This window comes from Neltuma alba, unplaced genomic scaffold (assembly GCF_004799145.2).
Source record: "Neltuma alba isolate B1F8T4 unplaced genomic scaffold, ASM479914v2 tig00011103_pilon, whole genome shotgun sequence".
NCBI lineage: Eukaryota > Viridiplantae > Streptophyta > Magnoliopsida > Fabales > Fabaceae > Neltuma > Neltuma alba.
The window spans coordinates 555-28,196 of record NW_021635841.1 but is presented as its reverse complement, the minus strand read 5'-3'; the positions used below and the strand labels follow the sequence as shown (position 1 = coordinate 28,196).

The window sequence follows — 27,642 nt, the reverse complement described above, 5'->3', positions numbered from 1 at the left end:
TAAAGAAAACTTTTAAGTGTCTCTTAATATAGAAACATACCATAAGCATCAAGTGTCTTTTATAATAAAAAACGGAGGGAGTACCTAAATACTTCCCAGATCTCACCCCTCATAGGTACGTTTACTCCTTTCTCCTCATTTTCTCTGGAATCACATCCCTTTCGAAATCTACAATTCGCAGCACATCGGCCTCTGTTGGCCTGCCTCCTCCCCTTTTGAAACCCTACTTTCCTGATTTTTGGGCGCCTTCTAGGAACACACTGACGAATCGGCTGTTCCTCCTGCATTTTTTAATGCTCGTTTCAATGTGCGTTTGTCGCCATATGTAATCGATACTTCGCATCTTCTTGCATAAAAATGCACAAAAAATGAGTGATCAAGAACAATAAAAGCTGCAAAAAAGGCAATGGCTCAGGAAAGCGAGGAGGAACAGCAAAAGCTTCTTCAAATGCAGAACATTTCACAGACCAAAAAGTTAGCAACATTAAGGAAGAAAACTGACATTATTCCATCATCATTGGATATCTGCATATATAAATACTACCTCCGATCCTTATTATAAAATCCCGTTTGATTTTTTATTTGGTCCTAATTATAAGACCCCAATCCATTTTCTCTCCCATATTTATACATTTTTTTCCAAGATAATCCTTCTAATAATGATAGTTCTAGCCAATATACTTAATTAGCAAGAATATTTTAGGAATGATAACACTTATTTATTACAAATAATTAACTTAACTTATTTTCTTAATCTCCTCAAATAAGTCAACTGGGTCTTATAATTAGGACCGGAGGTAGTATATATTTTAAGTGTACATTTGCTTCACAGGTCCCTAATGTTAACTCTTTCAAACTGAACACGTAGTAGTCCTTAGTCCAGAAGATTTATATGCTTCGTAGTGTCTTGTTGGCCATATAGTATTTTTCAGGGAAAATAATATCCTACACCCTGCGAAGACTCAATCTGTTAATCAGCCCATATCCTTCTCGGTTCATCCATGCACATATTGCATCGAAATTCAGAATTCAAATGATTCATGCACCTTGTCGGGTTGGTTAGGCAATTGATGAGCCCTAGACTACATCTCAGTACAAAAAGGACCATATTGAGCACACCAAACTCCATTCCCTAGAACAGTAATTTGAAACTTTCAAGAGACAAATCCTCCCAACTTGTTCATTAAATACTGCTCTTTTTTGAATATTCGAGAAGCCAAATCAAGCAAAACTTGTTACCAAAATAAAAATAAAGCCAAACTTTGCGGCCAAGAATGGACAATTACCAACTTGTTCACTAACCAAATATTGTGAATCATCCCAACACTGGGCATCTGCATACTGGTTTAAATCTTAGTTAGGCTTTCCTATACATTTGAAATTCTCCATTTTTGCATTCATTGATCTGTCTTTTATGGAGTATGATCGATCTCTTCGTTGAAACACAGCCTGCATTAATAATTATTTGTTAGAGCGTAGATAGAGGATTAAATATAACCTTCGACTTTGTCGGTGTTACATAGGTTTTTAATTTAGGAAGAGCATGTGATGGTGTGCATTTGCATATTTTCCTCAACCTAGGGGAATTATTTAATGTCCACTTGCATAGTCGAAATGAAAGAAGAAGCAAATGCATATTTTCCTAACCTGAGGGGAATACATATTTTCATATTTGCAAGTGGCTGGTTGCGTTCGGTTTCTTCTTTTTATGTGAATCGCATTTGATGTGTCCTTTATTTATTTTGTTTAATAATGAATGATGAGTTTAATATATTCAATCATGTCATGTCATATAATGGCTGTTTTTATTTATCTTTTAAGTGCGTTTAAATCATTAACCGTAGAAAATTTTTTATCATTATGTCATGCCTGAAAAGACAAAAATAAATCACTTTTATATGACGTGATGCATTGGAAATTATTGATGTTTTTTTCCCCACATGATAAGACGTTAGGTGGAGCCGGAAGTGTTGGCGTAGGGTTTTATTTTTCTGGCCAAAAACAAAAAACAGCAACCAAAAATGGACCCTTGTGGTGAGAGAAAATTAGAAATGCTTGTGATTAATTTTTAAGATTATCTTCAACCCTTCTGATCATATTTTTAATTATCTGTCTCCTAACAAATTGCAATCCCATCATGTCTATAAATAAAAGTAATTTTAGGAGAACAAAGTAACGCACACAAAAATAAGAGCAGAGAAGATAAGGGAGAAGCTTTTCGTACGTTTTGTCCAAATTAATGGGAATTAAACAACTTAATCACAATATCAAAAATATAAAAGCTTAAGATTCCGATCATGTTAAGATGAAGGACCCCTTTGATGAATCAACACAAAACTTTTGGGCAGAAATGAGAGAATGCTGTGATATACTACCTCCGGTCCTAATTATAAGAGTCAGTTGACTAATTTGAAGAGATTAAGGAAGTAAGTTGAGTTAGTTATTTGTCTTAAATAGGTGTTGTCTTTCTTAAAATATCCTTACTAATCAAGTGTATTGACTAGAATTATCATTGTTAGAAGGGCTAGTTTGAAAAAAAAGTATAAATACGAGAGACAAAATAGATTAAGATATTATATTTATTATCAAAATAAAAATCAACAGGATCTTATATTGAAGACCGGAGGTAGTATCTTAGAGAGGAAAAGTCAAACGACTCGTTCATCAAGATAAATGAACTTGTAGGAGCGGCTGAAGCAAAAGTGAGATGCCAAATTAAAGGCTAATGTCTAGAATGCTGGGAAAAGATCAGATTTTATTTTAATAAATAATAATAATAAAAGGAATCCCCAGTTGATTGGATTCATGTTGCCTCTCAACTACACACAACACACATGCATGTGTTGTGGGCATAAATGACACAACAACATGCTCACTCCCACAACAAGTCGCATCTCATCTCCTCCTTCATTCTCTTCTCACTTCTCACAAAATGCTCCTTTGTTGTTTTATGTTTGTGTGTGTGTGTGTGTAAACTTCGAAATAATGCTTGTGGATTATCTGCGAGTTGCATATTACAAATCACTTTAATATCCCAATCCAAATCTCTTTATTTTAGATTGTGTCGGAACCAATCCTTTTTTTTTCCCCCATTAAAACCTGCCCCCTCCCATTAATTTTTTTCACCAATCCAAGTTCGGTGGTAATTAAGCTTAATAATTCATTATTGGCCAGCATAATAATTCACCTATAGGACTAAGTCAACTGAAGAATAATGGGAGCACGAATTTTTATTGAATTATTTTAGCACAGGCAATGTTTTATTATATACTACTATAAATTTTTAAATAAAATTTAATGAACTTGGGTATAACATAATGTAAGAGATAATACCTGTCATGTGTATATCTTTGAGGCCCCTCGGCGTGGTTCACATTGAATTGAATTGAGTATGGTTTCAGGTGATAATTTTATATGGAAAAAAGAAACACGGAGCTTTCCGGAGAACAAGGAAGCATGTAACACGGCGTCGTATCAGCTGTGGCGGAGACGCGTGGGCAAATAGCAAACCGAAGTCATCTAAGCTAAAGCGAGTATTATTTACTTTACTCACATAGGCTCATTGTAGGACCGATCTGACCTGTCCTTAACCCCCACCGTGCGTTGTCGGAACAAATTGTTGAAAATCAAAATCCTCTAGCATTCTCAGCCAATTGTCCAATCCTGTGTCTGATATACTCCTTCTTCTTCTCCTTCTTTTTTTTTTTTGCTAATTAAAACAATATTGGACACTAAATGTAGACATCTCTTTCAGTAGAAATTCAAACATTGGTTCGTCACATTATGAGGGACTAGTCTCTTCTGTTAAGCACAATCCTCCTTGGTAACTGATATACTACTTCTAATTCTAACTATAAGAGCTAAATTTCGCATTTGGGCCTAACTCCTTTATTTCACAATATATATAGCAGTGCAATTATCTCTTATACTACTTTCAGTTTTTAATATAAGAACTAGTTAGCTAATTTAAATAAATTAAAAAAATTAGTTAAATTAGTTATTTGTAATAAATAAGTACTACCTCTGGTCCTTAATATAAGACCTTGTTTAAATTTTATTTTGGTCCTAAATATAAGACCCCAATCCACTTTATCTCTTATATTTATGTTTTTTTTCCAAAATAGTCCTTCTAACAGTAGTAGTTTTAGCCAATATACTTGATGAACAAGGATATTTTAGGAAAGGCAACACATATTTATTACAAATAACTAACTTAACTTATTTTCTTAATCTCTTCAAATTAGTCAACCAGCTCTTATAATTAGGATTGAAGGTAATATTATTTTTCTTAAAATATCTTTACTAATGAAGTGTATTTGTTATAACTATCATTATTATAAAGAGTATCTTTGGAAAAATTAGACAAATATGATAGTCAAGATTAATTGATGTCTTATATTTAGGACCAAAATAAAAATTAAATAAGCTTTTTATATTAAGACCAGAGGTAGTATTTAGGACTATAGGCCATACTTTCTCCAATCTTAAATACTCCCTTGGTTTTTAATACATGACATAATTATTGAGTTGATCCTGATCTTAAATATAATATCTCTTTTTTTTGTATTTATCAATTTTTTTATATTATTCATATTGATACTCCCTCAAAAATAATTAAGCAGGAGAAGAAGAGAAAATATTAAGAAAGATAAATATAGTATTTTAAAAAATATCATATTTTTTATGATTAATTGACTTAACTAACTTTTTTAATCTAGTAAAATTAATTGAATAGGTTCTATACTAAAAACCCGAATTGTATAAGAATTAAACAGTTAATCTATAGCCAGCTTTATTTTAACACCATTGGCAATAGCCACCGCAACTTCAAAGCCTGTCTGAACAGACCAGCCAATTTCATTTGTTCATGAATTATATCGTGCTTCTTGATGATGATGCTGTTCGTTTTAAGGAAGGTTTAAATGTTTCGTCTTATAATGTTAAAAATGAGTGTTAAAGCTTGCTCCTAAGTTAATATTTGCATAATTTAACTTTTTCCTTTTAATATAAATATAAATATGAGGTCTATTGGATTCAAGTATTGTCGGATTTAAAACCTGTATACACATGAACTTAGACCGAAGATTTCATATTTAAAAAATCATAATTTGTTTCACTACAATTAATATGCCTAATAATATATTATATATTTTTTATTATTCAAAATTTTAAATTAGATTGTAACTGCAGCTAAATAAATTTGTTAATGCTGGTGACAAGATCGAGATGGAGTGTGGAGAGGTTACATGTTGAAATTCACCAATAACAATAATTTTTTTTTATTAAATGAAGGTGGTTATATGAATCTTATAATGTTATTATACTCTATCAACTGTTAAATTTTAAATAAATTATTAATCAAAAGATCTCATTTAAAAATTTAATTGAATCTTTAAATCAATAAAAAAATTATTATGATAATTAATAACAAAAAAATTGTGAACCCATAAAATTGTCCGGCGAAACAATAATTAAAAATAGGATCAAATCAACGACCTATAAATTATTGAGTTTTATTGATTGATCCATGGAGATGAATCCAAACGCGTCAACTTCAAATATAGTCTTCAATTGAGGGTTCATCTTATCGTTTTTATACTGTTTTTATTTTTTAATATAAGAATTAGTTTAATTTTTATTTTAATTTTAAATATAAAACCTCAATCTAATTTGTATTTTATATTTATTTATTTTTTTCATAATACAAGTTTTATAGTAGTTATACTTGTTAAAGGCTTTATCAAATTGTATTAATAAAAATATTTAAAAAAATAATATATATTTATTATAAATAACTAAATTAAATAATTTTTTAATCTATCTAAATTTAATTAACTAATTTTTATATGGGGAATTAAAAGTAGTACATGGCATGTCGGAGCAGCACCATGGTCCCACACCGTCACGCGCATTGGGTTCTTCTTTTCGCAATTTGCAGTAACATTGTACTCATCAAAGATACATATCCTCCTTTTTTTTATTTTTAAAAAAGAAAAAAGGATAGGTGTTCCCATTTTTAAAAAAATAAAATGTCGATATCGAGGACATGTTTTTGTGAAAAACCACAACCAGTTGGAGACAATTCAACGGTAGAAGAAATTGGGGGTGGCAAATGTGGAGGTTTGTGTTTGGGTTCTTGTTCGTTTGGATAAGCCACGATGAGGTGGAATAACGTCACGTCCCCATCCAAACACGGCGGGCCACGAAAATAGTTGCTTCTCAATTATTTTGATGGAACAAGTCAACAACTGAATCATTGTCCTTTTTGTTTTTCCCCTTTTCCTTTTTTTTATTTAGGAAAAAATTATAAAATAGATCATAAAAATGAAAAAATTATATATAATAACCCGTTCATAAAATTGTTGTCATTTACTTGTTAATTATTATTAAAATCCATATTAATATTGTAATTGGTCTCTATTTGTAATTTTTCTATTACTAAAGTCTTTTTTTTAAAATGATTTTCCCTTCTCTTTAATACTCTAGCTTTATAAATAACTATTTTTAAAAGGTAAAGCTACGCTTGATATCTTTTTTTTTAGTGGTATAATTTTACTAACAATCACATTTTTTTTGTGCTTTTAACATCCTAATTTTATTTATAATGCATTCAGTATTCTAAAATTTAGGGTATAGGCTCCAAAAAAGAAAGATCATTAGTAAGAAAGTGAAAGAAAAAACGCGATGCACAAGGGAAAAACAAAGGCAGAAAAGGGTTAGGTCAAGAACCAGGTGGACCCGTATTAGCAGGAGAACAGCGATGTGTCTGTCACTGGAGCAAGACGGTTTGTCGCCGGGCGTTGAGGGAAGAAGCCGTAACAGTGATTTCGATAAGCTCTTCTAGTTGAAAGGTAAGAAATTCTAGCATATCGATAACAATGGTTAGAAAGCGTGTGGTGTGAGAAAACAAAAGGACAGTCTGGTTGAGCAATGCAACTGAAAATTTATGCTTTAATAGGATGTTTGCTTTTGTTTGTTTTTCATTTACTTGCTGTATAGCCGTTTGTTTGAGAGGTATTGTGCGTTTGATTCTTACCTATTAAATGCATTGATCGTCGCTCTTCTTGCATGGTTTGTGTTGAAGTATGCTCTGTTTTAATTTCTTCAGTGGGAAGATGGTGGTATGATGATGAGATGAACATTTGTTTCATTTTGTTGTATTCTGGACCATTAACCAGTTGGAATGGGCTTTCATCGTGTTGTTGTTGATCAATGTGTTCTTGTTGTATAGCCGTTTGTTTTTTGTTTTGTTTACTTTTATGCTCTGTTTTATGCAAAATGAAACGGTATTTAACTAGAAGACGAGATTGAATGAAAATTGCAAAAAACCATAAAATTATATAAGAACTTACCAAATCCCAGCTCACATTGCCCTTTGTTGCCATCGACGGACCTTTCTCGCCTTCACCAAAGTGGCTTTGTGGCGCCTTCACCTTTTCTTGCCCTTTGCTAAGGCTTTCTTTTAGGGGTGAGTATTTAGTTTTTCTATTCGATTATCGGTGATAACTGAATAATCAAATAGAGTAAATTTTAAATACTGAACCGAAACTGATTAACTGAATTAACCGAAAATTTCGGTTCGGTTAACTGATTAATCGAAATATATAAATATGAAAAATGATTTTAAATTAAAAGTAATAATAAAACACAATTACAACTATTAATTAATAAATATTTCATCATTCAATATGATTTATTATAATAATATTTATTATAACCATATTTATTGAATATAAATATATTTAAAAAGTTCACATATACCTACATATATATTTATTATGATAATATTTATTAAATATAAATATATAATATATTTATTTTGGTTATTCAGTTATAACTGATTTTTTTTCTCTACTAACCGAACTGAATACCGAAACCGAATTGTTTAAAAAATAAAAACCAAATATATAACTGAAAACCGAAATAACCGAACTGAAAAATCGAAATTAAATTCGGTTCGGTTCGGTTTTCAATTACGATTCGGTTTTGCTCAACCCTACTTTTTTCCCTTCGTCATAGTGCCTTCACTTGAGCTTTCTCCCTTCACCCTTCCCTGCATTAAGTGACCCTTCTGCCCTAATCCCTTTCTTTTTTTTTTTTTTTGAATGATAACTGAGCAACAAATAAAAGGAGAAAAGATGCCATTCCAAGCTAACTAAGCCTATTGTCCATCATCACTTTCCACCTCAAATCGTAGATGGGCAAGGTGATCAAAGACACAAAAAAATACTACTTATCTTATGAGATATCTTTGCTAAAAGATCTGCCAAGGGAATCCTCTCCCTATCTATATGACAAAAAATAACATGGCAATCCCTATGTATAGTTATTCTCACGCCATTCACTAAGTCTTTGAAAGGATAATTATCATCACATCCTCTAGTTGCCAGGTTAACTATCTCAATACAATCTGAGAACAGACAGATACTTCTGAAACTTTTAGCCCAGCATAGATTTAGGCCACGTAGGAAACCCATGAGCTCCGCACCCTTTCTTTTACTTTACAGGAAGAATCATGCGTGATTTTATTTTGTATGATGCGTTTTTAAGATCCGCTTTTCCTCCCTTTTTTTCCTTTCTTGCACATAAGATCCACATATGAGCCAGCTAATGCGTCCATCTCATTTGACTAACCAAGTTAGTGTCAAGTCAGACAAAGTTAACGGCCTGAAGTGATCAGGAACCAATAGTCAAAAACAGATATAATTTGAGGGATCAAATTTATAGGTTTTAAATTTCAGGGGCCAATATCAAAATGGGTCCAAATTTGAGAGATCAAAATTTGTATTAACCCTTAAAGAAATTAGTTTAGTTTGTTATTTGTAATAAATATGTGTTGTTTTTTCTGAAATATCTTTGTTAATCAAGTGTGTTTGCAAACATTCAATATAACAACTACTATAAAGACTATTTTTTAAAAGAAATAAATAAATATAAAAAATAAAGTGAATAAAAATTTTGTATTTATGATCAAATTAAAAATAAAACTAACTCTTATGTTAAAGATAAAAGGTAGGATGTGGTGTATAAAAAGTTGGAAATTTGAAAAATAATGAATGGGAAGGTCACCCAACAAAATGTTAGCTATATATAAAAGATCCAACCACCTTCACAACAGAAATCACAGCGAAATTACTCGGCTTTTTGACGTAGACGAAACTCGACTCGAGCGGGACGTGCGCGAAACTTGAAACAGAGTCAAGACTCGTCAACAGCGCCCGCACCCCCCACCTATAACCGTGTTTCAACTTCTTTCACATTCTGATCTTTTACTCTCCTCCTCCTCCCTTTTTTAATCATTCTCCTTCTAATTTTATCAGGACCCCAAATCCGCGTTTCAATTTTATTAATCATTAATCCTCTTCCACTCAGAAAACGGCACGAAACTGCGCAGCAAAAATCCAAATCTTTGCGTTCAGTAAACGCTCTGGTCTCCCCACTTTGCGTTGCCTTTCTTTTCCATGCCCACACGGATCACACACCCACTTGATATGGTTAGATATATATATACACACGCCATTTTGAGTTCTCTCGTTCATTAGTGCCTTCCAGTTTGCTATTTCCGTTTCCTTTTTTCTTAATTTGGCCTTCCTTCCTTCCTTCCTTCTCTGCCGCATAACACAATCTTAGGAATTTAGGGTCTGATTTTGAGTTTTGCCTTCATGGGTCTCACTCTTTCCCGGGTTTTGGCGTCTAGATTCCTGCTTCCCTTTTTTTCCCTTGAGAAAGTTGCTGGTGATCTCTTCCCCAAGCAGTTGGAAAGCATGATGTGCTTGGTCTCCCGCACCGGCAGGCATCTGCAGCGATACGACAAAGGCTGTCGCCAAGTAGTCGGGTGCGTTCGTCTCTCTTTGCTACTTCCTCTTCTTGGTTTCTGGATTTCTGTCCTTCAAATCCCTAATTTGATTTTTTTTTTCAAATGTTTTCTTAATTTGGGTTATTTCTCATGTTGCTAATAATTTGCGTTTCCGAGCGTGGATTTTGCCGTTAATCTGACTTGTTCAATGCCATTTTGAACTTGTGCAGATGCATTCCATACAGATACAGAGAAACTAATGTTGAGGGAACCCGTAAAGAGGAAATTGAGGTTCTTGTGATTAGTGCTCAGAACGGCCATGGAATGCAGTTCCCGAAGGTATTATTGTTTCTCCTCAAGTTGTAAAGCGCATCTTTTCCATGATACTTTGTTTCATGCTTTGAGTCCTTACATGTATGTGTATTGTTTTGCTTCATCAGGGAGGTTGGGAGATTGACGAATCCATGGAACAAGCTGCCAGGAGAGAGACTTTAGAGGAAGCAGGGGTTGTTGGCAATGTCGAAGTTAGTATCTCTATGAACACTTTTTTGGCTCCAGATTCCCAGCAATTAAGCCAATCTTGGTTTCTTACCTTTTATGTCTTGGATATTTTTGCAGAGTAAATTGGGTAAATGGAATTATAAAAGCAAACGCCAATCTACTGTACATGAAGGATATATGTTCCCTTTGCTTGTCAAGAATCAGCTTGAGGATTGGCCAGAGAAGAACATCCGAAAGCGAAGATGGGTAAGCATTCGTATGATTCAACTCCATTCATTATGCCAATTGCAAAGGAGATTTCACACAAATCTTTAAAGATTACAAATTATTTATTGATTGTCTTCATGATGTGGTTTTTCTAAAGTTTCATTGACTTGCATGGTGCAGTTGACTGTGGCTGAAGCAAAAGAAGTTTGTCCACATGCTTGGATGAAGGAAGCTTTAGATATATTGGTCACTAGGCAATCTCAAGTCAAGCGGAAATAGAGGAGAATGTCAAGTTAGATGTACATTGTTTGTATTCTCTCATGTTTGTGCAATTTCCAAGCCATGCAAGCACTGGGATATGACTTATCGGGACAGAAAATTTCAAGTGAGGGAGAGGGAATCAAGGTGCTGAAGTTCATGTTTGCTTAATTTCCTGTTGGTGCTACTGAAAGTGCAGCAATTGGAATACAAGTTTGTAGGGTGTAGTTGAGAGATCTTGCAACGGAAGTCAGCTGTAGATATACTAACTCAATTCATTCTTTCATTCTTTCTTTGTATTCTTCCAATCTGATTCTTTGTGTACAATACTGTCTGGCATCAATCATAACTCCATTCTTCTTCGGCTACCTGGCTTCTATTATGCTTGCTTCTGTTCTTGGCAAAATTCTTCTTTTCATGCTTATGTGAACGCGACAAAATTCAGGGGAGGGGTATATGGGATTTCTTCTAAGCAATTCTAATGGAGACTGTCTGATAAACATGGCTAACTATTTCTTTGGAGGCAAAAGATCTAACAATAGTCATGATGATTCTCTTGACGAGAAAAATAAGTTGATGACAGAACTGGTTTGAGAAAAATCTGCTAACAAATTATCGTTCATAAATCATGAACACGTAGCAGCAGATGAAGGCCTCAAAAGAGGCCAAGTCATGAAGGTTCTACACCAAGCACTGTAAGTTAAATGGAAAAGAGATAAGATATTATCATTAATGGGGTTTCTCTGAGACCATAGATTATCGATCCCCACCTAACCTGAGGAAAAACCAACGAGTACGTCTGATCTACGCTTAAAGGGAAACATGTGAGGTAAGAATGCTTTGGGAAGGCATAGTGGAATGATAAGAATCCCCAGTAAGCAGTACATAGATGATAAGGTTGCATTATTGCTTCATTCTGATTGGATTACTCAAAGCATTGAAAGAGATGTGTGGTGCCATAGATGTTGCAATCAATCATGGTAAGTGCCTTTCAACAAGCCAGTAAACCGGCCTAACGGGCAAAAATGACTTGCAAGTCGGTAAGAATATCGATTCATATCTTATGTGTTTATGAATTTTAATTTCATTGTTAGTTTAAGGACGTTGAGCTTGTTTAGTATTCCAAGTTGATTTTTCAGTCGTGAGGAGCCACTTTAGCTCAGCATGTGATGTTTCGGATGACTTGTGAGAAAATAAGCTTTTAGACCAAAAGTTAAATTGAAACCAGTATTTAACTTCTCTTCAGATTTGAATATTTTAAAATTGAGTTTTTAATATTTTTCTAAATAAGTTTTTTTGTCAAACGAAATAAACCACATTACAATGATAAATATTCAGACAAACTTCAGTATATAAAACTAAAAAAGTGCTTGGGAACTAAGAGAATGCTTTTTAAAAATATTTTTTTTTATAAATCAAGAGAGACTTTTCTATATATTTATTTTGTATATTATAAAATCATTTTTAAAATTATGGTTGCTAAAACAAAAATCACTTTTTACGAGATTGATCACAAAAGCCTTTATTTGCGGACAACAGCACATAGCCAAGGAAAGGTACAAGTGCATAGTGGGAATAGTGTCATGTGGAAAACTGGGAAGAAAAGCGATTGGTGGAAAAGCAGGACATCTAGATTTTCCTCCTTGTGCAGTCAGTCCTTCACATGCTTATGTTCACGTGTACAATTTCTCTCCCAAGGGATCCAAGTACGTCCATTTTTTGCAACTAACTAATATAAGGCCATCAAGTCACCAATCTCTAAAAACCTCAAGTTTTAATTCAAAAGCTCAAAAAAAAAAAAAAAAACATTGCTTCGCATGTGCTCTTCTTTAATTCATATAGACAAGAAGTCAATAATAATTGATTGCGCCACATGTCAAGTTGGGATCCTTTCAATTATGAGAATGATGTTGAATAAATATGCTTTGCATAAATAAATAAAATTTAAGTCAGTATTATTCTAAATATAATTTAATTAAGAGGACCTTGATTTCGATAGTTAAAACGAGTTTCTTTTGAGCCCGAAAATAACATTTTCTAAAATTTAATTATTTTTATTTTTGGAATTTTATTTTGAATGTGTTTGGTTGTTGATCACTTCTTACTCTTCAGCTTTTTGTATCTGTTATAAATTATGACATGTTCCTACTATCATCTATTTGATAATGTGCCCATTGATTTTGATGAAAAAAATTATACGGCAACTGGCTTATTGTTGTTAAAGTAAATTATACACATCTTTATATTTTTATTTAATAAAAAATATAGCAAATTCATTTTGCAATTTTGAAACTTTTCCTTAAATATCACACACTTATCCTGCCTTAAGTAAAATAATTAATACTATTTTAAGTTCTTAATATAAAATCTTGTTTAACTTTTATTTTGATAATAAATATAAGACTTAAATCTACTTTGTCTCCCATACTTATTTATTTATTTTTCAAGATAGTCTTTTTAATAATGGTAGTTCTAGCTACTACCTTCGGTCCTTAATATTAGACCTTATTTGATTTTTATTTTGGTCCTAAATATAAGACCCCAATCTACTTTGTTTCTCATATTTATACATTTTTTTCAAAGTAGCCCTTTTAATAATAATAGTCCTAGTCAATACACTTGATTAGTAAGGATATTTTAGAAAAATAACACCTATTTAGGACAAATAACTAACTCAACTCACTTCTTTAATCTCCTAAGATTAGTTAACTGGTTTTTATAATTAGGACCGGAGGTAGTAATAAACTTAATTAGTAAAAATATTTTAAGAAATACAATATTTATTTATTACAAATAATTAACTGAATTTATTTTTTTAATCTACTCAAATTAATTAACTAGTTTTTATATTTAGGACCTGAGATAGTAGTAAAAATGTAAACAGAATTACATTTAAATAGGGCGAACTCTGGGCTGGAGCCCCGTTTCTCATTTAAAAATGAAAAAAGAAATTAATAGAGTGAGCTCCATGCATTGAGAGTGTGTGTTTTGTGGGATCCCAGAGCCCAACTATCAGGTTTTAATGGGCCTTCGGCCCAAACGATTCCTCAAAAATCAGTTTTTGGTCCATCTTCAAAATTTGAATTGGCCACTGAATTGACTGTACGACGACGATCTCAGAAACAAGAAGGAAATCATTTCCGTTGCCGTTGAGTTCGGCATTGCCTGAATGAACGAAGACGATGGTAGCGAAGAGCGACTACGAGATTCTCAGAAATGCACGCGTCTTAGAGAATCAGGTCTCCATTTCATCATCTCTTTTGCGCGCGACACTATTCTCCTTCTAGCATCTTTCTTATGTAGTAATTTGGTAATTGCAGGCTCGATTAGCCTCTCTGGGTCTTCACAAAACAATCTCTGAGCTTCGAGACGCAAAAACATCTGCTAAATCAAAAACTAAAAGAGCCTGGAATAAAAAGTTTTATGCAGCCGCTCCTTTACGTCGCTCTCAGAGAATCAACACAACCGAACTCAATGGAAACGGCAGCCACCTTCCACTGCGACGATCTCAGCGTTTAAGAGGGAGTAAAACCGACCCTTCGTCCCCCAAAGAAGGTTTTAATTTTTTGTATTTTTCTTTTGGCCTATCTGTGAACATTGAAAGAATAGGAACATTGAAGCTCTAATGATGCTTTTTTTTTTTTTGTGGTGATACACTCTGATTTTTCTCTGTTGCTTGCGATAGAGAAATTATATGCATCTGAAGATGAGGAAGATCGTCTTCCGAGTGATTCAGAAGAGAAGAGACCTGCAAATGCACCGTTGATTAAACTAAGGGGTGTAGAACTTCAACTTTCTGCAGAAGCTTCGGCTGTGCGCTGCAATAGCAAGGGTAGAGGCAGTGTGTACAACCCTGTATTTGGCATATGCTGCCATTTCTGCAGGTGTTCTCTAACCTTTATCACATTACTTTGTAAAACATGACATTCTTAGCAGTTATCAAGCCCACTGCTTAGTAACATTGTAGGTTTCTGCATTTGTTTTGGTGTTATTTTTGGGGTGTTGGGGGCTGCTATTCAGTGGATTGATCTATATTTCCCAATTCTTGTTTCTTTGTGGGTTGCTTCTTCCAAAGTAGGCATATGTGTCATGGGTTTTTCATAATCAGCCATTGTACACACGATGTAAGGGTCACAACTCACAGTCACAAATGATGTGGTTCAATTACAAAATATACTGTCGTGAAATGGAAATGTCGCATAGTGCATTTAGCTCCTTCTGCTATGCCATTAACCCATAACAGTTTAACTTGGAATGAGGACAATGCAATGGAAATGCACGCAGGCAAAAGAAATTATGTGGTGAAGAAGACTGCAAAAGATGTGGCTATTTTGATGTAAATGAGCCGTGCCTAGGTTAGATTTAGAATTGCGACTTCTTTTGCATTCTATATTAACTCCTCATTTCTTAAACACTTACCATGCATATTTTAAGCAGGAAAGACTGATTGTTCTGCATGCCACTCTAGTACCGGTGTTTTCTGCAGAGCATGCCTCAAGGTTCGCTATGGTGAAGGTGAGTAGCAAGTGGCTTAGCTAAACATGTAAATGAGGGGAGCAAATTAAGAATATATCGGAATAATAATACTGGTGTCATATTTATTTATTTATTTATTTATCTGGTGGCCCCAATTTATGTGAAAATTCATCTTACCTTTTCCACTTATGTAGCTATAACAGCTATAGAGGTTTAGTTTAATGCTAAGAATAGTGCTACATTTTCCCTACGCTGTAGAAGTAAAATATCTGATATCCTAAACCCTGTGTCTAAGTTAAATAAGCTTTACTCAGATTGTGGTATCATAGTTTACGAACTCTATTATGCTTTGAAAGAATTGAACTCTTCCAAAATAATGCCATATCATGGATATGAAACTGTCTTTTATCTTTTACTCTCAACGTTAGAATTGGAGGAAGTGAGAGAGAACAAACAATGGATGTGCCCTCATTGCATAGAAGCTAAAGGAATTAACCCTTACTGGATATGCAACAGGTATGCCTTCTAAATTTTAACCTCCACATGTAGTTATTTTAAGTTGGATGTTGTCCGTACTAATGCATTCTTGTTTATGTTGAATTTTTGTTTATAGCTCACTATGCCTGAAGAAACGCAACATAGCTCCAACTGGAATTGCAATATTCAGAGGTTAGTTCTTCTGTTTTTGATTTTATGCTTACCATTACTTTCTATTGCCTTATGTAATAGTGTCTTTGTATTGTTTTTGACATTCTTTGGGTATTTTCCCCCTTGGATTGGTTGAAATATAGCTCGCCAAATGGGATATGAATCAGTGGCGCATTTTCTTATGGATGAACTCAAAAGAAAAGATCCAAAAAGATGCAAAACTTGAAGGATACGCGTGTAATGTGAGATCAAGGTTTGATAGGGATTTTAATTGGCAACTAATTCCTAATGATGGTGACTTTTTATATTAGTCTTCCATAAGTTGTCTTGATTTTTTTTTTTTTTGTGGTCTTAACAATTCACTCGCAAGCACTCAGAGTACACACAACCGGCAAAAAACCATTTTTAAACGCCAAATTACTTAAAAATAAGTTAATTCAGACACCCTTTGACTGCGTTCTCTTAATTTAAGTCGAGCCAAAAGCTTGGAAGAAAAGGAGAAGCCGAAGACGGACTAACGGGCCAGACTAGTGTACTTGGACTAAATGGCAGTCAGGCCTAGCCCTTGACGGTGAAAGTTGAAACTGATTTCTTGATTATACTATTTGTATTGAATCATCATAATTACATAATTTCATTTGAAAGAAAGTCTGATACAGCTTTTATCAACAAAAAAGAAAGAAAGAAAGAAAGAAAGTCTCATGTAGAAATTAATAGAATAGAGTGATCTGTAAAGTTTATAAGAGATCATATTGATAAAAAATTATAAATGATTTCTTTTAAAAGTTCCATAGAATTCGTTCTAGCCTCTTAATCTAGAAAATAATCCTTACAGCTTACATTTATTTCCTATACATATGCTCTTATTTTATTATAAAAATCTCACCCTCAAGCCTATTTGACTTTCTAGGTCACCTATCCCAGCACAAACACAAGACACACACACACACACACATTAATTTTAACAAAAAGAAAATATATATAATATGGGCTGACAGTTCACTCCTAATGGCCAGATGATAATTTTAACAAATCAGAACGAAGGTGCAAGAATCCTAATTTCTTTTAAAGAAAAAACAACAAGGTTAGTACGTTATCATGCTAGTAATTCTAGGGAGTTTGTTACAACAGGCTATGGTAATTGAATCTGTATTTGATTTAAGAGGTGTTTTAAAAAAGTACTTTTACGATAAAATTTGTTTTTTTTTTGTATACTTACATTTTATATCATAAAATTACTTACAACCAACTCATCCAAACACCTCTTAGAAGGATGGAAAAAGGTTCTTTGCCTGTGAAAGTGTGACATGTGTGGCAGACATTGAGACAAAATTCCATTGGAATTCACCATTTGAACAAATGGGAGGTCACTGATTGGTTGGATACATATATAACAAAATGATACTTACAGCAAATGAATAAAGATCGAAGATTCACCAATAATTTTTAGAGTAAAAGCTTCAACGAATAATGAATGGTATTTATATATCGAAGAGGTTTTTGTTTCTTTTAGGGGGTGTTTGGAACACTTCAAAAGTGCTTTTAAAAAATATTTTTCTGCAAATTGATATAAACTTATTCATATATTTATTTCATATATCGTAAAATTACTTTTAAAATTATGATTTAGTTTTCACTTAAATGCCTTTTTAATTAAATAAGGGCATTTCGGTCATTGAGCCATTAAACTTAATTTTAAACGATGCTTTTATGGCCCAAGTGATGTTTCAAAAATTTATAGGCCCTAAATGACACTTTCTTACTTCCAAGAGTCCTGGATGCAATCCTCGGCTCGTGGCCATTTTAAGATTTCAAACATATATATTCATATATGAATCACTTTGGTTGGAGAAAACTACTAACACATAAAAAGTTAAACTTTATTCTCAGCAATGAGGTGTAATGACATTTACAACAAACCAAAAATTAATGATGACCAATAATCTTCAGAGCAACTTCTGAATAAAGAGTGATTTTTATATACTGAAATATTGGAAACAGAAGATCACACTTAGAAATAAAACACTGCAAATTTCATTGGGGGGGAAAACAAGAAGAAGAAAAGAAAGCCAGCTAACGATAGCTACAATGAGAGAGCACCAATTACAGCTGCGACGGCGAAGGCTGATGATAGATCATCGGATTTTGGACTTCTGGGCTCAGCCATTTCATCGGAAGGGCTTTGGGTTTTGATTTGGTTGTGAAAATAAACAGCACAAGTAAATAAAACGCCGGCCAAAGGAGTATTATTATAATAATAATAATAATAATCCTTTTGGCTGCGTTTCTCCGGTAATATAAGTAATCCTCCCTTTCTCAATTTTACATTCCGTACGTATTCCTCCATAGTCTTCCCTCTCACCAATTGCATCCTTCTCACTGTGAGAGAGCTGAAAAAATGCCAACTTAAACTGGAAAAGGAAGCCTCATAGGGAGTTTTTACTTGTTCTTCATAAGGAATTGTTCTCATTTTTAACTCATTAGTAAATTTTTGAGCAGACAAAATATGCCCCATTTGTTTCCAAATATAACCAAATTTTCTTCTTGTATCATTTGAAGAGCGGTCCCTTGATGAATAGTATAGAAATTCCTTGATATACGAATCAAAGCTGTTACCAAATATGACAACATTACGTAATAGGTTTGGTTCCCAATTTGCTTTTAAGAGGTTGTTGTATAAACTCAGATCGCAGTGTGGCATGAAGAACATAGTTGGTTTCATGGCTTGCCTCCTTCCATCTTCGTTGCAGTAAAAGACAGAGCAATCAAGAAATTCCAAGACTTTGATTTCAGTACTTGAAAGGATAGGATCAAATACTTCTACCTCCCCAATCCAAATGAAATCTCTTTTCATCAGTATTGCAAGACTAAGCTGTAATATAGAAGTCATGTATTCCGAAATACTGCCAATGCCATAAATTATCATTTGCATTTTTGATTCTGATGCCAAAACCTTTTGTATATGTTTAGAAATTGGTGAACTTTGTACCTCCTTCCGAAAGTCATGATAAAATTGCGAGGTCTCAAGTTCACTTATATTATCTTCCATTATGCGCCTCAACGCTTGTACTCTATCATCATCAATTCGTTCATCTGTTGGATGCCATTTTGTGCCGGTTATTGTTGATGTTGTCATTTATCCTTGATTTGATTTGTTTGAGTTGTTCCCAGCTAAAAGAATAAACAAAAGTGATGAAACATATTTATATGCTATTACCTCCAGTCTTTAATATAAAAGCTAGTTGATTAATTTGAAAAAGTTAATAAAACTAGTTAAGTTAGTTATTTGTAATAAATATGTGTTGTCTTTCCTAAAATATTTTTACTAATCAAGTGTATTGGCCTAAAACTATTATTATTATAAAGACTACTTAAAAAAAAAAAGAATAAATGTGAGAGATAAATTATATTGAAATCTTATATTTATGATTAAAATAAAAGTCAAACAAGTTTTTATATTTAAGAATGGAGGTAATATATCATAAGAAACAAGCAATTACAAATTACTTATCTTAATAATATTCATTAACACCTCATTTCAAAATAACAGAAAAATATATTTGTGAAGCCAAATATCGAATATAGTAAACATTCATCCATGGTCTTTAATTTTACAGGCTGTGTGCAGTTATGACAATTGTTGTGATAAAAGAAATCCAAGTGTACGTAGTCTTACTTTTGGGAAAAAAATTAATGTTTTTAGAAAATTTTAATAAAAGCAACATATATGTGCGTATGAATAAGTAAATAATTACCTTGACTTTTATTTGGAAAGTTTGGTCAAGTTGAAACACAGCAAATCCAAGCTTCTTCAGATGAGAATATCAAGTATGAGACAATCTGAAACAGTATTCAGGTTAAAATCAGGAGACAATATTTTGAGTAACTTATTAATTTATATACATGAGTTGAATTTAAATCCATTTAAGTCTTTATCATATATTTAGGATATCAAATAATAGATTAAATTCTAATTTAATTCACAAATATGATTTAAATTTAAACTTATTGAATTAAATCTTATAATTTTGAGATTATTCAAATAATATAAATTAAATCTCTTATTTGACTTATATTATATTTAATTAGGTAAATAAATTTGTTAAATATCTTGGCCTATCAAGGGCCAATCTAAAATCTAACAAACAATTTACAAGAAATTAGATTATAGTTGAAGATAATGAAGAATTCCAACATATATGATTGGTTATATCCTATATAAATATATATATATATATATATATATATAAAACCAACATAGATGGTAATTGTTGTTGAATTTGATTTTTTTTTTGTTTTTTGTTTATGGCGCTTGATGTTGGAAACATATAAGGGGAACGTGTTTTTAACTGCTGGAAATTATGATAGGTGAAGCAGACCTTTACGCTATGTTTGGCTCGACGGAGGGAAGGGGAGGGGAGGGATTTTAATCAAGGGAAAGGGAGGGGAGGAAAGGGGAGGGTAGCTATAAAGGGGAGGGGAGGGAGGGATTTTAATGATCTCCTGTTTGGATTGATTGGAAGGGAGGGGAGGGAGCAATTTTAATAATACCTTATTTTGTTCTAAAAAATTGACTATTTTAGCCTCATAAAATTTAAATGAATTTTCTCACTTTTTATTTTGTTAAGATATAACTATATATATATATAATAAAATTCACTAATTTTGATTTACAAGATACAGTCACACACTTATAGAATATCAAGACAAAAAGTCACAAGTGATAGATTTCAATCAAAGAAAAGACCTTGAAGGTGAAAGAAAATACTAACGGCCTCTTAGAATTAGAAGAAGAGAAAAAAAGTTTACAAATGCTCACTAATTTTGGAGATAATTATCTTAATAACCTCTTATTAGATGCTCAAAAGAACTCTCTTATGTAGAAATGTTTATGACTGATTAGAGGTTAACAAATCGAAAGGGCATATAAGGAATTAAAATATCATTTCTCACCTCCCCTCCAAAAAACCCCACTTTTGGAGGGGAGGCTAGAAGGGAAGGGGAGGGGAGAAGAACCCCTTCCCTCTTTAAAAAACATCTTAACCAAACGAGGGGAGGGGAGGAGCTCCCCTCCCCTCCTAAAAAATTATACCAGCCGAACAAGGGGAGGGGAGCAACTTCTCTCCCCTCCCCTCCGAAAACCCCGTACCAAACATAGCGTTAGATGAACCATGATTATTTATCTCATGGCTAACACACATTTGTTATGAAATTAATTTAATTAATTTTTTTAATATTTAGAAATTAGTTGTCTACCTATTACATTTAAAAATCAGAAGAGGTAGTTAGGGTAGTGAATTACACCACATATATTCATCCATTTAGGTGTGTGTATGATCACTTTTACAGGTGGTCTGCAGCTCAATCGGGGTTCTTTGCTTCTTCATCACAACGAAGTAGAGTCAAAGCACGACTGTAAAATGAAATGCCAAAAATATTTCTATGGATACCCAAAAAAGAGAGAATAAATTACCTTTTTTTCCTGTTTGGAAATTTCACCGCTGGTGGAAATATGGCATGAGGTAAGATCAAATATGAAACGACCTGTTAAAAATAGGAGACAATATATATATATATATATATATATATATCAGAAACATGCATAAATTGATGGCATGCACATATTAATATTGTAATGGCATTGTTTAGAAGCAAACGAAAAATAACTTCGAAAATATGCGAAGTAACCTTCTGTATAAATTGAAGAAGAAGAAGAAGCAAGCCTGAGCAGTAGGCGTAAAACAGGCTTTTAAATACCTAGAAGTTTAAGTAATAGTAGTAATTGGATTGGTGATCAACATCACAGATGAAATTAAAAATTTATTATGTTTAAATATGACTTTATATCATAAAATAACAAAATCGTATCGTATATGTAAGAAGTAGAGAAGGAACTCTATAAGATAAAAATATAGTTAAGATATGGATATAAAAAAATCAAACATGGATATAAAGATGGTTCTCATATGATGTGCGAAATAGCAAACATGAAAAAAAAATTAAAATTGATTTTCACGTGAAAATAATAAAAAAATATTAATATGAAAAGTAGTTAACAAATTTTTATAACATAAATAGCAGATAAGATTTTTTTGGATAAAAATAGGTAAGATATTTTGTATGGTAAAAAAATAATTGAATAATACTCATTAGATATCACAAATAATTTATGATATATTGTCAAAATTTTATGTACAAGAAAAATTAAAAAATCTCCTCCGATACAAATATTAAATAGTTTTAATTAATTATCAAATAATTAAATTCGTTAATCATCAAATATATCTTAAAGTATTTATTTAAAATGTCTAAAAAAGTATTTATTTAAATTATCAAATATTAAATAGTTTTCATTAATTATTAATTTAAAACTTCCATAAAATTCTTATCCGTCAATAATTTATCATGTTTTCCAAAATTAAGAGTATTGCTATCACGCTTATTGGTCACTCATGTAGATGAACTTCATCTCAGGAAGCCCTCTGCTCAAACGGTATAAAGCCTCTTTCCTACCTCATATTTTCATTAGCTCTCGTCGCGTGATGCTCCTCTAACGCCTTCTCTTTTCTCGAAAAAAAACTACCTCCAGTCCTTAATATTAATATAAGAGTTAGATAATTAATTTAGAAAGATTTAAAAAATTAGTTAAGTTAGTTATTTGTAACAAATGTATGTTAACTTATTTAAATTATCCTTATTCAATCATGGGTGAAAATACCTTATAATCAATAGGGATATTTTTTAGAATATATTATAAATTTGAGGGATAAAATAAGGTAATGTCTTATATTTAAAACTCCGAACTAGTTTTTATATGTAGGACATGATGTAGTAATAAAAATAAAGTTACGGAGAGGTGCCTGTTTGTACATGATTTCATTGAGTAATTCCGTGCCACATCATCATCATACTTCTAAAAATTAAAAATAAGAAAGTGTTTGGATGAAACCAAACCATGGTTTGGAGAATAGCTTTTGGAGAATAGATTTTGAAAAAAATAGATTTTGTAAAGAATAGATTTTGTGAAAAAGTAATTCTGAGAAGTGAGAGTGTTTGGATAGTTATTATCATAAGCACTTTTATATGTACAAATTATTAAAAAAACATAAGTTAATATGATAATTACATAAAACATAGATTGTATGATATATTTTAATTTGAAGGAATAAAATTGTTAATAATATATTTTTTACCAACATAATTAATAATACGTAAGATAATATAATTAATAATTAATATGTGTATATTTATTTATAAGCTATAAGATTAAATATGTTTATAAAAAATTAATTAAGGGGTGTTAAAGTCATATTATTATTGAGATTTACTCTAATAGGCACAATCATATTCTTCAATTTGAGCCAAAAACAGAATGGATTCACTTCTCCTGAAACCATGGTTTTAGGTTCCAAACTATGGTTTCGACCCAAACCATGGTTTCAGATAATTTGTGTCTGTTTGGCTTGTTTTTTTCCCAAACCATGGTTTGGGTGTCCAAACTATGGTTTGGCCTGCTATCCAAACAGGGTCTAAATTAGAGCTTGACCGGATTCTTTAAAAAATGAAATACTTATGGTAGAGCTTTGTTGCTTTTTCTAGCCTACCCAACTCAATTTGAATAATTAGTTTGGATTTTGATAAATCCTCTAGTTAAAATTAAAATGGGATAGATTTCTCATGTGGCAAGGTACAAATTGAATTGAAAGTTCCTACACAATCCAAATAGAATGGACTATTGGCACAGCTAGGTCTCGCAGCAAGAACAGCGTCTTAAATGGAATTGCTTTTTATTTTTGTTGGAGGATATAAAACAAGGAAAAAGAGAAAGAAACTACTTCTGTCAGCACGACGAAAAATCTTGAAAATAGTTCAAAGCTGCTGTGGCATATCGTGAGCTTTTGCTGAATGCTCAATATTGAGCGGCGCTGAGAGACGCTGAGGGGATCTGCTTCCCCCATAGATGCATTCAATCCACAGTGCTTCTTGCTATGCTAACCTCAACCACTCTCTATCCCAGTTCATTCCAGTTTCCAACTGTTTGGTTGGATCCAATGTGCTACTGGCCTCCTGCGCACCACCGGCTGTTCCTAGCTTCAGATTGCGTGCTATTCATTCTGAATTCTTGCCCAGAATTAGTTATTTTCCGAACCCAAGTTTTGTTTTCGCACGCAGGAAACCCTGGCGCTGTGTAGTAGCCAGGGCCACCGGAACTGACTACTATTCGACTTTGAAAGTTAGTAAAAATGCTTCTTTGCAAGAGATTAAGAGCTCTTACAGAAAACTAGCCCGTAAGGTTGGTTGCTTTCTGCTTGCTCCTAAATATCTGATGCATCCTAAGTTTTATAGCTATGTTCCTTTTTGGTTTCTTGGAAAACGATGTTTGGTATTTTTGGTCTTTTCGCCCCACTTCTCTCCGGTAAGCTTTTATTACTTTGCTACTGAACTTTGGGGAGTAACAGTGGATCACAATATATATAACAAATCATTTGCATTGAGGCTTGCTTTGGTTTATTGGGTTGAAGATTCTTTAGCTTCTTTCCATTTGTTATGTGCGATGTCTTTTTCCTTTTTCCCAGCCGTGTAAGGTCAGTTTTCTGTAGATATGACCTAGCATTTCTGGAGTCTTTTCATAAACAACCAATGTTGTCATAAACAACCATCTTTTGTCCCAATTATTTCCCCAACTTGTCTCAAACCTTTCTCATCAGGATATCTTGAGTACCAAATGGCACATTCAAACCAGATCCACGAAAATCCCCAGCTGGTAAAAAAAAAAAATCCTTTAGTTTAATTATTTGTTGCACTAGTGATCTCTTTTCCTTTATATGCTTTCATCTTCATCAGTCTGTTCAAATAATTGCATAGTTCATGGTTGGTCCTCCTTATATTATATCCATGAGTTTCTGTGTCATTATAAACATTGTTATGGTGATTTGGAGTTTTAATTTTTTAAGATTTTAAGTGAATTATAAACATGAATAGAAAAAGTAATGCATTAATGCCTGCTCTAAGTTCTGGTTATATGCCACTGAAAAACTTGTTTTTTATTTTATTTTTAAAATTAGTATCATCCAGATATGAACAAGAGCCCGGGGGCAGAAGAGAAATTCAAGGAGATAAGTGCTGCATATGAGGTAATTCTTCTGCCCTTAGGAGTGCAACCCTTTCTACTGTCAGTAGCATGTGCTCCCGTGGAATGCAATATGGACTTAAGGCGTTTTCTTGTTACATTCATGGTTCCAATTCATCTTTTTATCTTTTATACTTTTACTCTCTCTCTCTCTCTCTCTCTCTCGGCCTGACTATAGTTTTATTTGCTTACCCACTATTCCTGTGCTCATAATCAGGGCTTTGGCATTGTCATGCTGTACATGCAGGCGTGATGTTGGTTATTGAATTTGTGGGATCCATGTTTGATTGTATTCTTCACGGGTTATAGCTGCTTGCAGTATATTTGCATCTCTTGATTTTCCTTCCTGTGGTAACAAAGCATGTATATAGGTTCTATCAGATGATGAGAAAAGATCTTTATATGATCGCTTTGGTGAGGCAGGTCTACAAGGAGAAAATGGAGGGTCAGCTGGTACTTCAGGGGTATGTTTACAGTCAAGTCTTTTGCTTTCTGCATTGTCCATAAGCAAGCCAACACTCTTTCATTGATGATACAGCCCTGTTACGAACATATCTTGCCTTTCTCTCTTCCTAGTCTTAGAGAGGTTTGGCTCAGGTCAAGTACCACCTATTTGTTATTTACTTCTGATCTTTTATGAATTACTCAGGTTGATCCTTTTGATGTATTGATGCATTCTTTGGTGGTTCGGACGGTCTATTTGGAGGTGGTGATGAACTAGGAGGAATGAACTTCAATTTGAGAAACAACAGAAAAAGGGGTCTTGATATTCGGTAACTATCTTCTTAAATTGGTTTTGGCTTGTGTTCCTCGTAAGGAAAGTTGAGAGTATGTTACTCATTCACTTGTTGTGACCATCTGTGTTCCACATGAATGAATAATAGCATTGATGCGAAGGTTCTATTCTTATGTTAAGATTAAATCCATTTCGTTTAGAGGTTTAACATGAATTTATTTAATTTCTCGGAAATAGCTAGAGACCGCCTTGATCTTTACTGAGAGGGAAGTTATGAATAAAAAAATATGTCCGTTGTCTGTCTAGTGTGTCATGACTTGCTCCCAAATTCATCTGTCTGGTACATGAATGCTTAACATTAATGTGGTACCCAATAAGCTGCCATTATGACTGAGAAACATGATTATAGCAAGAATTGCCCATGACAATTATAGAGGATATTGTTTAACCTATTTCAGATATTTGCTGGTAAGATGCTGGCAAATTTGCCCACAGTATACAGTATTAATTTTGTCATATTTTTCCATTCAGGTATGACCTTTACTTGAGCTTTGAGGAATCTATTTTTGGAGGAAGGAGAGAAATCGAAGTTCCTTGTTTTCAGACATGTAATGATTGTGATGGTACAGGAGCTAAATCAAAGGATTGCATTAAGCCATGCATAAATTGTGGTGGCAGAGGAGGAGAGATGAAAAGTCAAAGAACCCCCTTTGGAGTAATTTCTCAGGTAATATAGATGAGTGACACGACACTGAGCAATCTCTGCATTTACAAATTCCATTCATTGGGTTAATTGCATTTCTGTAGCCAAACTAATTGACATTTATTTTTCCTAAATTCAAATTCATGAAAGATTAGTGGGGCTTCCTAGCCTCATCATTTCTCCTAAGTGTTATTTTCCCTTTCTAATAAAAAGGTTGTTTCTTTCCATCATAATTTGCATCTCTTGGCATTTAGAGTGTTGTAGAGAGAAGATAGAAACTGACTTGTTAATATTAATCTTCTGATCTGTATTGAATTTTCCTATTCACTTCATCTTGATGTAGATAATTGTCTCACGCAGAGTTCAAAGATGTAAATTTATCTCTTTCCAGATGGAAATATCTCCAATTGTCAATCATCTATTCAGACTTATGCTTAATCTGTTTCCTAGGGTAGTTGTAAGATGTCCGTAACAGCTTATAATTGCCACTACTTACCACATCTGATTACGCTAATGTCTATAATAAAATTGGCATCACTGTTGCTAAGCCCAGGCATTACAATTTCCTATGCTTTTGGTGCTTAATTTTTTTAGTTTTTGATTTGTGTATCATCACAATGGAGAATTGATGATATCAATTGATTCTTAGGTTTCAACCTGCTCTAAGTGCCGTGGTCTTGGCAAGATAGTCACTGATAACTGTCAAAGGTGTGGTGGCAGTGGCATGGTGCAGTCTAAACAAACAATGGAAATGGTCACTCCTCCTGGTGTCAATGACGGAGCCACAATGCAAATTCGAGGCGAAGGGAATTTGATAAGAATAGGTTAGCTGTTATCATAATCATAGAAGACTTTTTGTGGATGATAACATGCCACAGCCCCGCCCTGTAAAAAAGAAAAATGGAAAACAAATAACCAAAAATGGACATTCTACTTGATGCTGTGCTTGGTTCTCCAGAAACTGAGATGCAGAAGTGTTTGAATAAACAAGAAAAATTCGTGATGCTTGATCTTCAGCATGCCTAGTATTATGATTTCAGAGGTGATATAAGTGATGGTGCAGTTTGATAGTAGAGGGAATTTAGTTGTAGTTAGTAATTAGTAATATGGTGTGGGAAACAAAGACCTTTATTGTTTTTTAACCATAGGCTTTATACTCCAATATGCAATTAACCTTTGAAATGTTA

At 33.1% G+C, this 27,642-nt stretch overlaps 2 protein-coding genes and 1 pseudogene across 2 annotated transcripts; all 3 read left to right on the top strand.

The window, feature by feature from the left end:
- Positions 1-9,409: 9,409 nt before the first annotated feature.
- LOC114761232 (nudix hydrolase 18, mitochondrial) lies at positions 9,410-11,130 on the top strand. Its single transcript, XM_028950563.1, has 5 exons — positions 9,410-9,835; positions 10,027-10,135; positions 10,237-10,320; positions 10,415-10,543; positions 10,685-11,130. Exons 1-5 carry the CDS (start codon positions 9,663-9,665, stop codon positions 10,781-10,783), a joined length of 594 nt encoding a protein of 197 aa, XP_028806396.1. The 5' UTR covers positions 9,410-9,662; the 3' UTR covers positions 10,784-11,130.
- Positions 11,131-14,236: 3,106 nt separating this feature from the next.
- Positions 14,237-16,157, top strand: LOC114761233 (cell division cycle-associated protein 7-like). The gene is made up of 7 exons (XM_028950564.1): positions 14,237-14,275; positions 14,450-14,646; positions 15,047-15,117; positions 15,200-15,277; positions 15,667-15,754; positions 15,852-15,907; positions 16,030-16,157. The coding sequence occupies exons 1-7, from the start codon at positions 14,237-14,239 to the stop codon at positions 16,110-16,112; spliced, it is 612 nt and encodes a 203-aa protein (XP_028806397.1). The 3' UTR covers positions 16,113-16,157.
- A 7,689-nt stretch (positions 16,158-23,846) lies between these two features.
- LOC114761236 (chaperone protein dnaJ A7A, chloroplastic-like) lies at positions 23,847-27,279 on the top strand (annotated as a pseudogene).
- The last annotated feature ends 363 nt before the right edge of the window (positions 27,280-27,642 follow it).